The 19,132-nt window shown below is 41.4% G+C and overlaps 1 protein-coding gene across 1 annotated transcript in view; it reads left to right on the top strand.

Moving 5' to 3' along the window:
* Positions 1-18,542, top strand: part of MCOLN3 (mucolipin TRP cation channel 3) — a 45,549-nt gene extending 27,007 nt beyond the window's left edge. Inside the window, exons 4-13 of the mRNA XM_007079174.3 lie at positions 816-969; positions 2,592-2,676; positions 2,756-2,852; positions 7,017-7,116; positions 11,019-11,131; positions 11,210-11,359; positions 15,175-15,276; positions 15,386-15,508; positions 16,591-16,797; positions 18,290-18,542. Coding sequence (XP_007079236.1) covers positions 816-969; positions 2,592-2,676; positions 2,756-2,852; positions 7,017-7,116; positions 11,019-11,131; positions 11,210-11,359; positions 15,175-15,276; positions 15,386-15,508; positions 16,591-16,797; positions 18,290-18,424 — 1,266 coding nt within the window. The 3' untranslated portion in view covers positions 18,425-18,542. The remainder of the gene's footprint in view (positions 1-815; positions 970-2,591; positions 2,677-2,755; positions 2,853-7,016; positions 7,117-11,018; positions 11,132-11,209; positions 11,360-15,174; positions 15,277-15,385; positions 15,509-16,590; positions 16,798-18,289) is intronic.
* Positions 18,543-19,132: the final 590 nt, after the last annotated feature.

Here is a 19,132-nt window from a genome sequence, read left to right as displayed (position 1 = left end):
TGATCCTTTCACTGATTTTAGCATTTTCACATGCATTTTTATAGTAGAATTATTTATCTCTGTGTCCATCCCACTAAATCCAAGAGATGGCTACCATATCCCTATCTTTGTATCACTTCTTGTGCCAAACAGCATTGTTCATAGTAAACCCTGAAACCCTTTTTTCTTCTACAGAAATGCATTCAGAGTTTGAGTTGATGGTTATTCCAAAGTACCATAAGATTCTCATTGGTAAAATTACATTTGTTTGTTTGTTTGTTTGTTTGTTTGTTTAGAGGACTCCCAGGATGAGGGAATATTGCTGTGAAAGTGACTAAACTATTCTTGCAAAGATAAAGATGAAACTATTTTTTTAAGTCTTGCAAGTTAGCTTGGAACGACTCTATCCCCCTTCCTATATTAAAGCAGCAAAGCGGAACTCTGATCTTACAAGAAATAGTTCAAAGATAGTTTGTATTTACACTGAATGCACAGATCAGTTCCTGAATATAGTTCTTTAAAGAAGGAAAGAACCGCAGAGATGACGTGGGTTAAACCTTGAATTTTGTAGACAAGGAACCAGAGGCTCAGAAAGTTTGTGTCTTGCTCACAGTCACAGACATGAGACTTGAGCCCAAAACTTGAGTGCTTTTTCTGGCTGCTGTCCTGGTGCACATTAGCATGTCGCGTACTACGCATGTCAGTGTGAATGTGAGTGTCTCCATCCAGAAAGCAGGTTGGGATCTGCCCATTTCAGAGACGGGCTGGGTAGGGAATCATGGCTTCATTTCTGCCTGGCTGGTGTTCCCATTTTCTGTTTCTCTTTTCTGTTCAAGTACTTGCAGCTGCGCAGTATCTCGGTGGGGAATCATGCATATGAGAACAAGGGTACCGAGCAGTCTGCTATGGCGATCTGTCAGCACTTCTACAAGCAAGGGAACATCTGTCCTGGAAATGATACCTTTGACATTGATCCAGAAATGGAGACTGGTAATGTTCTGCAAAAAACTAGAGCTTCTATTTTTTAACTCCTTGATTTATACTTAAAGTTAGCAATTTTGTCTCTGAAAATGTTGATTTGGTCTGTACTGTTAGGTCATAGTGAGAAACTACATAGGGAGTTATCATGTGTCAGGTACCGTCCCAAGCCCTTTCCTGTAACTCATGATTTTTTTTTTTTTAAAAAGCAACAACAACAGACCAATAAGGCAAGGTGTATTATTATCCTCATTTTATAGAAGACTAAAGTATGGCTCAGAGAGTTAAGTGATATATTCCAGATGGAGCTAGGAAGAGGCAGTGCTGAAATCTGACCCAGGCTGTCTGTGCTCTTAGCCACTATACCCTTGACCTGTATGTAGCACTGCCTCTTATGCTGGATAAGCCAGTTAAATAGACTTATACTATCCTTAGAAGACGTTGTACTTGCAAATTTGCGATGTCTATAAAACTCCCTCCCCTCAACTGCACTTCACTATTTAGTATCTTTGTGGGTCATTTCAAGGAGAAACCAGAACCAGAGTTTAGAATACAGTGGCTTATTCTTTTTTTTTTTTTCAACGTTTATTTATTTTTGAGACAGAGAGAGACAGAGCATGAACAGGGGAGGGGCAGAGAGAGAGGGAGACACAGAATCTGAAACAGGCTGCAGGCTCTGAGCGGTCAGCACAGAGCCCGATGCGGGGCTCGAACTCACGGGCCGTGAGATCATGACCTGAGCCGAAGTCGGACACCCAACCGACCAAGCCACCCAGGCGCCCCTACAGTGGCTTATTCTTATTAGCAAAGTTCTATTTACAGTCTGTACCTAAAACATTAAATTTTCAAGTGCTTTTAACAACAGCCACTGGGAGGTTTTTTGGAGAAGGATACTAAAGGATTACAGTACAGATTAGTGAAAACTTCTAAAATGCTGTCTTCCCTTTTTTTCCTTAAGTTTATTTATTTATTTATTTATTTTTGAGAAAGAGAAAGAGAGAGCAAGCAGGGGAGGGGCAGAGAGAGAGTAAGAGAGAATCCCAAGTAGGCTCCATACTGTCAGTGTGGAGTCCAATGTGTGGATCCCTGCCGATGTGGGGCTCAAACTCATGAACTGTGAGATCATGACCTGAGCCAAAATCAAGAGTCAGAGGTTTACATGACTGAGCCACCCAGGTGCCCCATGTCTTCCTTTTTTTTTTTTTTCCCCTTAAGTATAGTCTAGTATAGAGGGGAAAATAGTATTTAAAAAAATAGATCCTTTAAACTTAGACAATTTTGTCTTAAGTACTCCAAGTTCTTCAAACTTATGCTTAGGATACAAAAAAGGGAGAAGGGACTCAAAATTTAGGCTTCCAGATTCAGGAAGGAAGATAGCATTCTACAGAAGACTCATGAGACAGAATTCATGTCTTCTGCCCTCCACTCACTCCAGAAATGGTGCATCCACTCGTGTCTTGAAAAACAAATGATTCATTGTAACTAAGGGGTACTGACTTTTGGCTTTTAAATCTTAATTCAGAAGAATAGTAGAATCTGAATAATCTAGTCTTAAATGTATGATCCTTTCAAGATGCAGTTTTACTTATTTATTTTAGGCTATCTACAGAATGTTTTGTTCCTTTCTATGGCAGAATGTTTCTTTGTAGAGCCCGACGAACCTTTTCACATTGGAACACTGGAAGAAAATAAACTCAACTTAACACTGGACTTTCACAGGTGAGGGAGGCAGATGGGAGTATAACTTATATTTGTGTGTGCATGTTTTCACTGCACTAAAGGCTCCTCTGTTTCCTAGACTCCTAACAGTGGAGCTGCAGTTTAAACTGAAGGCCATTAATCTGCAGACCATTCGTCATCACGAGCTCCCTGACTGTTACGACTTTACTCTGACTGTAAGTGTGGGCTGGGCTGAATTTGGCCCCTGTCTGAAGGAAAACTGTTGATTTAGTTACATGTTTCATCTGCTTGTATTGAAACATGATCAAATATATAGGATGTTTCCACTTGAGTGTGCACAGAAGAAGCATTGGTAGAGCTGGCTCTATTTTGTTGTGGTAATTTACTTGTTAATTATCTATCTTCTGTACCTCAGTGTAAGTTCTGTGAGGGGAGGGACCTTGCCTTGTTCAGTGCAGTGTCTCCAGTCCCAAGAACGGTGCCTGGCACAGGGTAGGTGTTCAAATACAAAAGGAGTAGAGACTTGTAGGTCCCGTGTAGTTGGCTCTTGGCAGTCTGTGGCTGTCTGCCTATGGCCATTGCCAAGGGTTCTTGCCGCCGAGTCTCCTCGCCATAGATGTGTGCACATTTTGCTTATTGGTCACAGTGCCTTCCTTGGGCTACCTCTGAATGCGCTGGTTTCTCCCCCTTCGGCCCGTCTCTGTTCTGTATATTCCAGTTGCAAATGGCGCTATTAATGCTCTCTGGAGAACATAAGATGCCTGCCAGGAGTGTTCATTTCCTCATGAGGCTCGGGGTCAGTACCCCAGTGCTATCTGGGGCATATGCTGAACAGCATTTGATGCAGCTTGCCTTCACTCAATCCAGATTTCTATGACTTCAGCAATAGTTTGTACCAGAGCTGTGTCCATGATATTCAACAACTGGCTATGAGAAATCAAGTTTTTTAAAGAAATTTCAGAATGTAGTATCATTAGTCATTATGCATATCATTTAAAGGAAAAAGCGCAAATACTAAGACTATTTTGAGTTAGGCTACAAATTTTGATCCTAATATTAACCAGAAGGTTATGAATTTTCAATATTACTTGATTTTTTTTTAAATCGAGCTATTATTTATCCACAGTCTTGTCTCTTCTTTCTCCTCTCTCTTACCACCTCCTGCACCACTATTTTTTTTTTGTTTTTACTTTTTTTAACATTTTATTTATTTTTGAGAGACAGAGTGCGAGGGAGGGGAGGGGCAGAGAGAGGGAGACACAGAATCCTACATAGGCTTCAGGCTCTGAGCTGTCAGCACAGAGCCTGATGCAGGGCTCGAACCTATGAATAGTGAGATCATGATCCGAACCAAAGTCAGACAGTTAACTGACTAAGCCACCCAGGTGCCCCAGTCCTGTACCACTCTTGAACTGAGAAATGGTACTTTCAGAAGCTTTATAATCCTCAAGGCTCAGTTCAACTGACACCTTCTTCAGGGACCATTTTTACGATGCTTCAGTTAGGGACACATTCTATGCTCGCAACTCCAAAGTTTTATTTTTGGTTTTGTTTTTATGTTTTGTATGAGCTCACCCACCTTCTCCTTTGTTTTAGGATTGTCTAGATTTTTATCAACTCTGCTAGATTGAAAGCTCCTTGAAAGCAGGAGTCATTCTCCTAATTTTTTTCATCCCTCAAAGAACACAGTAGGTGCTTCAAATATTTGTGGAATGGATGAATGAAACATTTGTAAAGTGCAGACTCTTTCCCATGACTCAGTACAGTGGGGAGAGCAACCTGGCTGGTTAGTCACATGCAGACGTTATATTTTTGCCACTGTTGCAGATTCATCCCAAGCTGTCCCTGTGCATGGTGGATTTAGCAGTGTGTTTCACAGAACTGTGGTAGAACTTACACCCTATAGGGTAGTTTAATGATAAAAGCAATTAGTGCAACTTTATGGTTTAAGTAAACATGAACTGGGGCAGTATATGCGTAATTTAAAATGCAGGAGTTTTGGGGCGCCTGGGTGGCTCAGTCAGTTAAGCGGCCGACTTCGGCTCAGGTCATGATCTTGGGGTCCGTGAGTTCGAGCCCCGCGTCGGGCTCTGTGCTGACAGCTCGGAGCCTGGAGCCTGTTTCGGATTCTGTGTCTCCCTCTCTCTGACCCTCTCCGTTCATGCTCTGTCTCTCTCTGTCTCAAAAATAAAGAAACGTTAAAAAAATAAAATAAAATAAAATAAAATGCAGGAGTTTTGGAATCAGGCAAGCCTAGATTTTAATTATAGCTCACCAGTTACTAGCTATGTAACTTTAGGCAAATTACTTAATTGGTTTGAGTCCTAGCTTTCTCGTTTGTAAAACAGAATTAATGCCCACCTACCTAACAAAGCTGTTGCCAAGACATCTATGTATCTATGTACCTATCTATCTAGTATACTGCATATATATGAGATATGTAAGGCACCTCCCTAAGTATCTGGTATATAACAGATATTTGATTCATGCAACAGCTATTTATGAAACCTTTCCTATGTATGTCTGTAATTTGGTTAAAATGTAAAAGCAGGGCATTAGCGTTCACTCATAGCAGTTTAGTGCATTCTTGCATCATGTGTTTTGAGGCTCTTTATTAGGTGCACAGGCATCTAGGATTCTTGTGTTAACTTGATGAATTGACTCTTATATCATTATGAAGTGGTAATTTTTACCTCAATATTAATTCTTTGCTTTAAAATCTACTTTGGTTGATGTGAATATAACCACTCCAGCTTTCTTTTAATTAGTGTTAGCATGGTATATCTTTTTCCATCCTTTTGATATTAACCTATTTGTCTTATGTTTAAAGAGGGTTTCTTATTAGGCAGCATAGAATTAATTCTTGCTTTTTTATCCAACTTCATAATCTGTACCTTTTAGTTGGAGTGCTTAGACCATTTAAATTACATGTGATTGGGGCATCTGGGTGGCTCAGTCAGTTAAGTGTCCAACTTTGGCTCAGGTCATGATCTCACAGTCAGTGAGTTTGAGCCTCGCATCAGGTTCTATGCTGACAGCTCAGAGCCTGGAGCCTGCTTTGGATTCTGTGTCTCCCTCTCTCTGCTCCTCCCCCCGTCACTGTCTGTCTCTATCTGTCTCTCAAAAATGAATAAACATTAAAAATTTTTTTAATTACATGTGATTATTAATATGATTTCTCTCTTTTTCTGCCTGGGTTCTGCCTAGAGTGAGTATTTTTTGGATATTATTTTAGCTAATTTGTTAGAAGCTTGCAGTCCAACATGAAGAGAAACAGAGTGATCAGACTCACTAAATTTATCTGAAGCCTTACATCTGCAGTAATGTCTGATTACCCCGCATGAAGAAGCTTCAGTAAAACTCATTTAAATGACAGACTTTTGAAAAAATGCTTTTTCTTTAGGACTTGAGACAGGAGGCACTAAAAGCAAAGCAAAACAAACAAAACCCACACCTGATCTACTTGTCTTGCTCTCCCTGTCCCTGCATGGGGACAGGGGAGAGAGCCAGAAGGGGAAAACAGACTGGGGAAGGTGTTCTGACATGGCTTTGTCCTACTTGGTGCCCAGTGTCCTGAAATGGTGATCCCTGAAGCAGGACATGGCTGTCGGCTCCCTGTCACCACATCCTTTTTTTATACATATGGTTCTAGAGTGACTAAGGATGAAAATGAGGCCCAGAATGAAAATCAGAGAAGCGCCACCTGAAATGTTTCAAGCCTGAAATAATGAACCTCTGTGTTTGTAAGAACTGCAACAGCACTAACAAACTATCCCTTGGGGGCCTGGGATAGTCAGTTAAGTGTCCAACTTGGTTTTGGCTCAGGTCATGATCTTGCAGTTTGTGAGTTCAAGCCTCACGTCGGGCTCTGCACTGGCAGTGGGGAGACTGCTTGGGATCCACTCTCTCTCTCTCTCTCTGCCCCTCACCTGCTCGTTCACGTGCTCTCTCTCTCTCTCTCTCAAAATGAATAAGTAAATATATATAAAAACTATCCCCCGCCGAGTCCCTAGGGAGAGAGGAAAAAGCTCACTTGGACCAGCTCTTGCTCATACCAAGAGGGCATCTTGAGGTACTTGGAGTGGGAGGGAGAGAGAAGTTCTCCTGTTTTATAAGTTGTCCAGGGCTGGAAGACTATCCTAGAAACACAGGATTTTAGAGACTAAAAGTTCTCAACAGAAGACCTTGCTCAACCTTCTCATTTCACAAAGAAAAAAAGGGCTCTTCCCAAAGTTGAACAGAGTTAGCATTGACACGGGGATGAGAATCTGGGTGGGCATCCTGTCACCCTGAAAGATTTGTTTCCTAATTAATGCATAGAGACATCTTGGCTTCAAAAACTATAGGTATGTTTTTGACCCTTTTCCTGTTTTTCACAGATAACATTTGACAATAAGGCCCACAGTGGAAGGATTAAGATAAGCTTAGATAACGACATTTCCATCAGAGAATGTAAAGACTGGCACGTATCAGGATCAAGTAAGTGATGACGTTTACTAGTTTTCAAAATGGTTATTAAATAAAAGGGTTATTAAACTACTGGGATATGTGGAGCATCAAAGGGAACAACTGGAACATTGCCAAGTCCCTAATTCTCTGCAAATAGATCAACTTATTTTAGGTATCTGATGTTCCAGGCAAGACATAAATTATTCGTACTTGAAATGACTTTTGCTGACTTCTACATGTGTCCTCACTGGCCCAGTTCTTACAAAAAAATGCACGCACCCCCCCAGCAAAAAATCACATATACCCAACCTAATATTTATTGAGTGCTTACTACATAAGGGCTTCCTCCTACATTTTAATATTTTAATTTTTATTATTTTTTTAAATGTGTATTTATCTTTGAGAGAGAGAGAGAGACAGAGGGTGAGCAGTAGAGGGGCAGAGAGAGAGGGAGACACAGAATCTGAAAAAGGCTCTAGTCTGTGAGCTGTCAGCACAGAGCCCGACGCGGGGCTTGAACTCATGGACTGTGAGATCATGACCTGAACTGAAGTTGGGTGCTTCACTGACTGAGCCACCCAGGCATCCCAGCGTTTTAATATTTTTAAAATATCCTTGAGATAGGCAGCATCCCTGTTTATGCAAATGAAGAAACTAAGGCTTAGAAGTGAATCTTGGTGCCCCTGGTCATACAGTGAGAGAGACATCAAGAAAGATTTGACCCTGAAGCATCCCTCACATTATATTTAGCTCCTATATAGGTTAAAAAGTAAACTAAATGAAGAAAGGGTGCATTCTTGGAAATATGGACATGAATTCAACTATAGACTGAGTACCACTGAGAATTTTGGGGCTGAACCAGAAAATGGACTGTAAAGAATTTATCTCATTTTCTAGCCCCTTTGGTATGTTGTGCTGGACTTAACGATTAGGTCTGGGATTCTTAGATTCTGGCGAGCGAAAGAGTCACCCCAGCTCCCTGCAAGGCTGTCCCCGGGTCTGGGCTGGGGCCTAGGAATGTACAGGTCACCCTTACTCATGCCACACTTGGAAAATCATTGCTTTAGGGGTAACTACTGGTTGAGTCACAAAGGTCAGAAGCAGTAATGAGATATTAAGAATAAACGATATGGGGGAACCTGGGTGGCTGAGTCGGTTGCATGTTCAAATTCGGCTCAGGTCATGATCTCGCGGTTCGTGGGTTTGAGCCCCGTATTGGGCTCTGTGCTGACAGCTCCGAGCCTGGAGCCTGCATTAGATTCTGTGTCTCCCTCTCTCTCTCTGTCCCTCCCCTGTTCACACTCTGTTTCTCTCTCTCAAAAATAAGTAAATGTTAAAATTTTTTTTTTAAATGACATGAAATTTCTTCATTCTAGTATTTTTTTCACTATTAGGTACTTCAAATATATGAGGCTCTTAAATCACAATTGTATTTCAATGACAAAATTGTTTATTTGAAACACAAAGTTGTTTTGTCATCTGTAAACATTGCAATACTTCTCCACAAACTTTAGAATAGGAAGCATGAGAGTATATGAAAGTATCTGGCACAGGCTTTCTCTCAAATGCTTGTTTCTTAGTTTTTAGGCTTTTCTAAAGTAGATGTAGACATTTTAGTAACAATTAGATGCCCCTTGGCCAATATTAATGGGATGTTTTATTACTGAATTTTTTTAATAGATTTTTTTTTAAGTTTATTTTGAGAGAGAGAGCACACACGAGCTGGGGGTGGGGCATGGAGAGAGAGAGCCCGAGAGAGAGTGAGAGAGAGAATCCCAAGCAGGGATTCGGCACTTACAGTGCAGAGCCCAATGCAGGACTTGATCTCATGAACCACGAGATCATGGCCTGAGCCAAAATCAAGAGTCTGACGCTTAACCGACTGAGCCACCCTGGCGCCCCATTACCGAACTAGTCTAAGTGCTTGTTATTGTTTTACCAGTAGGGGGCAGTCATGTCACTCAGGTCTCACCTGAGACCTCCTGGCCCCTATCATGTTGTACGAATGAGCCTCTTCCCTCCATCACCCATACCAGCAGTGTGCTTCTTCTAGAGCCGTGGTTCTTGAGCTCTAGTGTCATCTGTAAGAGCTTGTGAAAATGCAGTTTCTGACTCAGCGGGTCTAGGGTGGGGCCAGAGTGCATTCCTAACAGTGCCCAAGGGATGCCACGCATCACTAACCTAGAATGACAGAGGCTGGAGACAGACTGCAAAGATTTGAATCCCGGTGCTGCCACCTGCTGGCTTTATCACCTAGGGCAAATTCCCCTGACCTCTGTGTGCCTCATTTTCTCACCTGTCCAGTGGGGATAATCACACCCCCGCTTGCTGGGGTTGCCGTGAGGATCAAATGAGGTAATACCTACAAAGTGCTTAGGACTATGGGTGGAGTAGCACTACCTGTTAGCTATGGTGCTTTCTTTTCTTCGCAGCACTTACTCCTGTCTGAAAGCATTTTGTTCATGTACCTTGTTTACGTCCCTGCGTGTCTCCTGGCAGTAGAACAGAAGTTCCCCAAGGTCGGGGGCCTGTGTTGTTCACCACTTGTATCCTCAGCATCTAGAAAAACTGCCACACGGTGGGTTCTTGGTGAATATTCTATACCCAGATAGGTATGTTTTAATAGGGTGTTCAGGAAGGCCAACTGTATTAAGGACAAAAGACCACAGGCTTATAATTAAAGATCTCCTATTGATGGCAGTAGTAATTTCCAAAAGAAGGCCTTTTATTTATTTTTTATTTTTTATTTTTTTAAATTTTTTTAATGTTTTATTTTATTTTTGAGAGACAGAGAGAGACAGCATGAGTGGGGGAGGAGCAGAGAAAGAGGGAGACATAGAATCCAAAGCAGGCTCCAGGCTCCGAGCTGTCAGCACAGATCTCAGCACAGATCCTGATGCGGGGCTCGAACCCACAAACTGCAAGATCATGACCTGAGCCGAAGTCGGATGCCCAACCTACTGAGCCACCCAGGCACCCCCAAAAGAAAGCCTTTTAACTTTCTTTACATACTAATGGGAAGAACACTTACCAGGACCTTTTCTCTTTGCTGTCTTTGTGGAAAGAATGTCTGAATTATCTAAATTACTCTAAAAAGCAGTGTGAAGGCTTCAGATAAAATTTGAAAATGCTTCTGAAGGAAACAAAAAGACTTGAATCAATGGGAGACACATCATATTTTTGGACAAGAGATTTAACATCATGTATATGCCAATTCTCCCTAAATTAACTTATGAATGTGACATGATCCCCCCGCCACCCTGCAAAAGTACCAGTAGGATTTTTAACAATCCTACTGGATTGAGGAATTTAACAATCAGATCCTCAAGAATATATGGGGGAAAAAACCAAGTAAGAATAGCTAATAAAACACTAATGAGAGGTATTTGTCTTACGCATTAAAACACACAAAAACATCAAAAGGGCAAGATAAGGTACTTGAATACCTACAGTAATTTAATACCTGATAAAGATGTCATTGGGAATGAGATTTGCTCTTTTGATCGGCAAAAATAAAAGATAATTAATATACAATGGTGGAGAAGACGTGGAGATGTGTGTAGGTATGTAAACTGGCATGATGTTTTTGAAGGGCAATTTCTTAGAACTTCTTTCATAGAAATATGCATATGCCTTACCCCAACAATTTCGCCTTTAGATATTCGTTCGCCTAAAGGATCACTTTGATCCTCACGGCAACCCCAGCAAGCGGGGTGTGATGCACAGAGAGGACTTGAAGAATTGTTTGTAGCAGGAAAAAACAGATTGCAACCTGAGTGTCTTTACAAAGAGTATACATCTATATTGTGGTATGCCATGCAGCAGTTAAAAGAAATGAGGCTAAAAATGAAAGAAAAAAAAAAAAAAACAAGAAGTAGAGGTCACCGTATGAATGTTCCACAGTATAAGCAGGTAATGCTCTTTCCTTCCAGTTCAGAAGAACACTCACTACATGATGATCTTTGATGCCTTTGTTATTCTGATATGCTTGGCTTCGTTAATCCTGTGCCTTCGATCTGTGATTACAGGACTTCAGCTTCAGCAGGTAGGGGTTGCTGCTTGCTAGGAATGCTGGGGACATTGTGATTGAGAAATTCACTGTGCCTCCCTCTTTCCCCTAAAGGAATTTGTCAATTTTTTCCTCCTCCATTACAAGAAGGAAGTTTCTGTTTCTGATCAAATGGAATTCGTCAATGGATGGTACATCATGATTATTATTAGTGACATATTGACAGTTATTGGATCAATTCTGAAAATGGAAATCCAAGCTAAGGTAAAGTGGTTTTTGTTTTTGTTTTTGTTTTTTACTATTTATGCCATTGTTAGTATCAGATTGGCACTAATATTTTCTCGGGATGTGAGAATTTGCAGAGTAAATGGTTTCTTTCAAACATGGTGTTAAATAAACTTAAAATCGCTAACAGTAAGTTTCTTAAGTCTAGTCAGGCAATCTCTTAGGCCGAGTTTTTCAAAGGTATATACAAGCCTCTGAGTCAGTCATTTGGGTACCTGGTAAAAATAGTCCATGTTACACTGATGAAATCTGAGCTCTAGGGGTGCGCCCGAGAATTCTTAGATGTCCCGAAGTAAAGAAGGTAAGAGGTGGGTTTTGTTGTTGTTGTTTTCACAAGAAATGCTAGAATCTTCAACAACAACAAAAAGAGTAGGGCCCTGGGTGAAAGTGAAGCCAGGCTACCACTGTGTGAGTGATGACAGTTGCTGCCTTTTTCTTACTTTCCCCGTTGATAAGCTACAAGATTTTCCATTCTAAGTCGGGATTAACCCAGCCTAGAAATCACCCCGCTCCTCCCCCGCCACCGCCGCCAAAGCAAAAATCGAATTAAAAAAACCTGATACTGTTCAAACTGATCTTGTTCAAATTTATATTTTTCTAGCCCTGGCTTCAACTGAGGGTGAGGATGAGCCACCTGGGGAGTCTGCTGATTGAGATTCCCGGTCAGAGGCCCCACGTGCAATGGCTCAGATGAGATAGGAGCGTACTTCTCCCTCATGTAATAGTCAGGGTGGGTTTCCCAGGTTGGCAACTCACTCAGCTCCACGCGGTCAGTCAGGGACCCACGTTCCTGCCACTGAGTTTCTCTGGAGCCCAAATTGTGCGGTTGATCCTGGGTCAGCTCAGGAACAGGTTGCAGCCTGTGTGGGAAGGGAAGGGAAGGGCAACACGAGACGGCGGCACGGCGGTAGCTTTTACAGTCTGAAAGCCTTGGTAGTCTTGGTAGTCTTTGCTCTTGTTCACATCCCACTGGAGAGCGTTTAGTCACATTTAACTGCAAGGGAGCTGGGGAAAACAGCCCAGGCATGTTCGCTCCTTGGAAGGAACGAATGGATTTAGGATGATATGGAGTCCCTATCATTGGACTAGGGAACAAAAAGAAAGGAGCACAGGAGATATGCAGCAAATCTTTATTTTTACCAGCCTTAACTATCATTAACCTCATTGAGCTCTTAATGGTGTCCAGCAATGTTTTTTACATTTTTCTAGGCCATTCACTCCCCCATCTTTCAGATGATCGTTTCACGTTTTTATCCCTTCTGGAAACTCTAAAACCCCTGCCCCATCCTCACTGTCAAGTGATGAGCTTCTTTCCTGTTCACAAAACCACAGATAAAAAAAAAAAAGAAAGAAAGAAATTCTACAAGGCTCCACTTCATTTATCTACCTGCCAGCATGAGTGTCCATACACTCTGCTTTTTCTGTTTCTGTGGATATATTATTTTGGCTACTCTCCATGGCCAACCCCATGTGCCTCCCAGATGCCAACCCCCCTCCCCCCCCTTGCTTACCTAAGAACTTAGCTCCAGCTTTTCTTCTTCCTTTTCCCCATGCATCATCAGTTTCCCGTTCTCTACCGTGCCATTCCCGATGGTATGTGTGTTCTTTCTCCTTTATAAGAGACAAAAGCTCAACCTATTCTCTATCCAGCTACTTCCCTATTTTTTTGGCTCCCCTTTACATAGCAAAAGACCTTAAGAGTAGGTACCTTTGTTTCTAATTCTGTTCCTCCTATTCTCTGTTACATCTGCTCCAATCCGGCCGCCCTACCACCCTACAGAAAATGTTCCTTCCGATGACCTCCAGTGTTGCTGAGTCCAATAATTCATTATTTATCCTCATCTTGACCTATCAGCAGATTTTTTCAACGTTTTTTTTTTTTTTTATTTTTGGGACAGAGAGAGAGCATGAACGGGGTAGGGGCAGAGAGAGAGGGAGACACAGAATCGGAAACAGGCTCCAGGCTCCGAGCCATCAGCCCAGAGCCTGACACGGGGCTCGAACTCACAGACCGCGAGATCGTGACCTGGCTGAAGTCGGACGCTTAACCGACTGCGCCACCCAGGCGCCCCACCTATCAGCAGATTTTAACACTGCAAGCGTTCCTTCTTTGTTGACGCACTTTTCCCCTGAGCTATCACTTACCTGGTTTCCATCCTAAATCACAGGCTGGTCTTCTGACTTCCTTTGCTGGTTCCTTCTCATCTCTCCAACCTATTAAAGTGACAAGGCCTCAAGGTGCAATGTTTGGACATATTTTCTTTCCTGCCACGGTCCTGGTGCTCTCATCCTGTCCATGGCTTTAAATAGTACCTCTCTGCCGATGATTTCTAAATCTGTGTCTTCAGTTTGGAATTCTTCTCTGAACTCCAGTCTCAGATATTTAATTGTCACCTTCATATCTTCATTTGGACGTCTACTTGGCACCTCAAATTTAACATACTCTGTGGTGTACATATACAATGGAACACTACTTGGCAATGAAAATGAATGAAATCTTGCCATTTGCCACAATGTGGATAGAACCGGAGGGTATTATGCTAAGTGAAATAAGTCAGCCAGAGAAAGACAGATATCCTATGATTTCACTCATATGTGGAATTTGAGAAACATAATAGATGACCATCCGGGAAGAGAAGGAAAAATAAGATAAAAACACAGAGGGAAGCAAATGATAAGAGACTCTTAAATACAGAGAACAAGCTGAGGGTTGCTGGAGAGGAGGTGGGTGGGGGATGGGTTAATGGGTGATGGGCATTAAGAAGAGCACTTTTTGGGATGAGCACTGGTTGTCATCTGTAAGAGATGAATCACTGGGTTCTACTTCTGAAGCCAAGACTACACTGTATGTTAACTAACTTGAATTAAAAACAAAACAAAACAAAAAACAGAACACCCCAAATCTCAATCTCCACCTCCACAGGCCAAACCTGCTTCTTCATGGCTTTTTTAACTTCAGTTAATGGCAATTCTTTTCAGGTGCTTAAGACAAAAGCCATACATTTATCCTTGACTCTCCTCTTTGACTAATCCCCTCTTCCCTCCATCTAATCCAAGAGGAAATCCTATCAATCCTATCAATCCAATCAATCACCTCATCACCTCTATCATTACTAGTCTGGTCCAAGCCACCATCAGCTCTCGTCTCTATCATTGCAATTGCCTTCTCACTCTTTGGACAGTCTGCTCTTAATCATAGCAGCCAAATGGTATCATATCCTGTTCAGAGCTTTCAAATCTCCCCAGCCTATCAGAGTAAAATACAAAGGTGTTAAATTAGCCACGAGGCTCTAAACTACCTACCCCCTTACCTCTGTGACTCTGTACTCTCCCCCATTGCTCACTGCAGCTGGACTCCATCTTTTGAGGCACCCTCCTGCTATGGGGCCTTTGCATTTACTTGTCTCTGTGCCTGGAACACTCCTCTCCTAGCTTTTTGCTCAGCTTGTACTCTCTCACTCCTCTCAGGTCTTTGTTCAAATGCAACTCCTTTTAAAATGCAACCCTGGAGGCATTCTTTTCCCCCTCCCCTGAATTTTCTTCTCAGCACTTACTATCAGCTAATGTACTGAGAGTTCCATTAATTTATTTCTATTATCTCTCCCCCCCTCCCACCGCTAGAATGCAAGCTTCCGGAGAGAAGGAAATTTTGTCTCTCTGTTCACTTCTTTGTCCTTAGCACCTAGAACACTGCCTGATTGATTCCTATTACCCACCCCCCCCCCAACGAAATATTTTTTGTCCCAATGAATTTCTGTTACATAATCTGGTTATTTTTTTCCACTCTGTTTTAGAGTCTAACAAGTTATGACGTCTGTAGCATACTTCTTGGGACTTCCACCATGCTCGTGTGGCTCGGAGTCGTTCGATACCTCGGTTTCTTTCAGAAGTACAACGTAAGGATTCCATGGATCTCCATGCTGTTGGTATTCCTATCTTTCAGAGTTATTGCACTGCTTTGGCTGAGGGACAAGGGGATTCTAACAGCCTCTCTTACTTTCCTAGCTCCTTATTCTGACCCTTCAGGCAGCGCTGCCCAATGTCATCAGGTTCTGTTGCTGTGCCGCAATGATTTATTTGGGCTATTGCTTCTGTGGATGGATTGTGCTGGGGCCTTACCATGATAAGGTACCAATAAACAACGTTTTCCTGTTACTATCAAGCTCCTAAAATAGTGCCAGTTATTCTTTTAAAATGAGCTCCTTCTATTTTGTGACTCAGCCTGAAAATGTCGAAGGTCGTATATCTGGTGCCATGTTTGTGAACTGGTAAGGTGTGACCAACTTGAGAGAATAATTGATTCACTCAGCTACTTCACCTCCTTTTATGGACTATATCGGATAATTATGTCTTTATTTTATTTTATTTTATTTTATTTTATTTTATTTATTTTTTTACCACCTATGAGATCAAGATAAGTCAACTTGATTCATCAATATAAAGAGTCAGCTTTTGGGGCACCTGGGTGGCTCAGTCGGTTAAGCGTCCGACTTCGGCTCAGGTCACGATCTCGCGGTCCGTGGGTTCGAGCCCCGCGTCGGGCTCTGGGCTGATGGCTCAGAGCCTGGAGCCTGTTTCCAATTCTGTGTCTCCCTCTCTCTGCCCCTCCCCTGTTCATGCTCTCTCTCTCTCTCTCTCTCTCTCTCTCTCTCTCTCTGTCTCAAAAATAAATAAACGTTAAAAAAAATTAAAAAATAAAGAGCTTTTTAGGCAAGACTTTTGGAAATGTGATTTTATTAAAAAGGGAGTATAGGGAGGAACTTGAAGAAATCTATGCATTTTTTTTGTTACCAGAGTCAGTCCTGATTATAATACCATTATCCCAAATGGAATGAACTTTAAAATGAGAAGTATGAGCATGCATGGTTAGGACTTGGGTATCTCTGCATAAGTGTTTCTAGGATCTCTTTCCATGTAGGCAGAGGGAATGGTCAGACTTGACTCAGAAAAGCGCTGAGGGTGCAAACCAGCAGCTTCAATTCAGGCTGCTCCCCTTAAGGGGAGCACAAAGAAGGAGCTGCTTGTTCAGGAAAAACAGTAGGCATTATACAGGTTGCATGTATCACATAGCAAATGCTTGTAATTACTGCAGGCTAACTACATAGTTTACAAGGATACGTGGTCCATTATTTTTTAGTATAGTGTCATGAACAATCTCCAGTGGGAAGGAATGTGAAATAAAGTGAACTTTTTCTCTTTTCTTTTTCCAGTTCCGTTCTCTGAACATGGTCTCTGAGTGCCTTTTCTCTCTGATAAATGGAGATGATATGTTTGCCACATTTGCAAAAATGCAACAAAAAAGTTATTTGGTCTGGTTGTTTAGCAGAATTTACCTCTACTCATTCATCAGCCTCTTTATATATATGATTTTAAGTCTTTTCATTGCACTGATCACTGATACATATGAAACAATTAAGGTAGGTTCATCAAGAGCTTAAGTAGCAGCATTTTTCTAGAACTTGTAGAATGGCAATAAAATATGGTACCTAAGAGGGAGGAGAACAGCTAGAATGTTAATTTTTTCAAGGTGGAAAAGAAAGACTTCAATTGTAGATATTGAGAAACAGAAATGAAGAATTTGAATTTGTAGAATATTTTAGGTTTTGTCTCTAAGTAATTGTGCTTTTTTTCAAACAAGATTTCTAAACTCGTATTAGAATTCTAAAGACCAGTAGGCATTGGGTAAGTGAAACATATGGCATTTCAAAATTTGATGGGGACCATTTAAAATCCAATTTTCATAAAGAAAAATTAACCTCTTGGTTTGGAGTGTACTGTGACTGAACCCAGACTCTTGGCAAGGACCTGCCTGGGACTATCCTGAGGCCTGATCTCCAGAAGAGTGAGGGGATTGATATGTCAGGTGCTAGCCATGTAAGCTTTACATGTGTTAGAAAAGCTGATTTGAAAAGCTATTATTTATATTGTCCCTCACATGGGATATTTTAAAAGTTATTTTGAGCCCTTTGAAATATGGAAAAGCAGGCTAAATATCGCTATATATTTAAATTTCTAATAACCTTATACTATTAGATATACCATTGACATAGACACTTCCACTTGAGGACTTTCTGGGTATGAGAAGGGGTACTGAAACATGTTATCATATAAATGGCCCCGGGGATAAAGAGAGGGTTAGTAGGAGTTGATGAGTTGATAATTATGAATACCTTGCTTGTGAAGCCAGGGCCATGACTTCATTTTTACTGACTTAGATTTCAGAAACTGATTGTCTTTATTAATACTTGCTTGGCAGATGTGTGCTTAGAGTCACCAAGGCCACTGAGAAAGAATATAGTTGTACCTGTCTAAATCCTGCCCCACTGTGCTCTAAAAGTTCACTGCCTTCAGCTCTTCATGCAGAGAACTATATGTTATTCAAGGGTGGTAGCCAAGGTCTCAAAGGTAGTAATGTTAGTTAACAACTCTTGATGATACAAGTCTGAGACTCACAGTTTAGGTGTTTACCTTTTTCCATGGGCCCAAAGCACCTGTCAGGTGGGCAAGTGATGGCTGGTCCTCTCTGGTCAGCACATGCTCTAGAGATCTTAGACCCTGAACTGACCCCTTAAACCTGTCTGTCTGAAAGAGAGACTCCCAAAGGGTATATAGAATGGATTCTTCCTGGAAGGATGGCTCAGACTCAGATTCAGCATGCCCATTTTGGATTGAGCCAGACTCATAAGAGAGAGCCCAGGAGGACACTGCAGAATTCTAGACTGACTTTTCCGTAGCTAAACCTAAGAATGTCTCTAGAGGCTATATCTCCCTGAAAATACTTGAAAGTGACTGAATTATCCCTTTAGAAAGATTCCCTCCCTTGACAAATGATCCATTTTGAATGTGGAATAAAGCTGTTTTCAAGGGACTTACTAATGAGAACTTTTTTTTTTTAATTCTTCTATGTAGCATTACCAACAAGATGGCTTCCCAGAGACTGAACTTCGTACATTTATAGCAGAATGCAAAGATCTACCCAATTCTGGAAAATACAGATTAGAAGACGACCCTCCAGGTTCTATATTCTGCTGTTGTAAAAAGTAGCTATCAGGCTAATCTGTGCTCTAGAGGGATATATAATATATAGCTGAGTTGGGAAACTGTATGGATATTTTAAGATCAGGTACAGTATATTTGAAGACTATTGCTTTGAGCAAACCAATAGCTATAATTTATCAAGAACTATTTATATTTTTAAAAGCAATATTTAATGTCTTTTGCAGCTTTATATTGGGTTTATTTTTTTAAATTAACTTGGATGAGAGAAGCCATTAGGTTCTTGTTATTTCTTGTTTATTTTGCCATAAGCTTTAGAATATGTTCTCTATCCCCCTCTTCAGCTCTTACACTCTTGCTTCCAGCTATTTTTACTGGATTGATTGTGTCATCAGTGGAGAACAATGCCTAGTCTGACTTCATAAAACTCACTAACTCTGGTCTTGACCACTCTCTGGGGTTCATCCCTGAGAGAGAGGGGAAGTGGTTGGTATAGATCAGTAATTATTTTATTTTATTTTATTTTATTTTATTATTTTAATTTTATTTTTTATTGGAAAGAGAGAGCGAGCAAGTGAGCACGGGGGGAGAAGGGCAGAGACAGAGAAAGCAAGAATCTTAAGCAGGCTCCATGCTCAGCATGGGGCTCAACTTGGGGTTTGACGTGGGATTATACATGGGGCTTGATGTGGTGCTCAATCCTTGGGATTCTGACCTGAACCAAAATCAAGAGTCAGCTCAACCAACTGAGCCACC

This window comes from Panthera tigris, chromosome C1 (genome assembly GCF_018350195.1).
Source record: "Panthera tigris isolate Pti1 chromosome C1, P.tigris_Pti1_mat1.1, whole genome shotgun sequence".
Classification (NCBI taxonomy): Eukaryota; Metazoa; Chordata; class Mammalia; order Carnivora; family Felidae; genus Panthera; species Panthera tigris.
The sequence above is the reverse complement of the archived record's forward strand: the minus strand, read 5'-3'. Positions and strand labels throughout refer to the sequence as shown.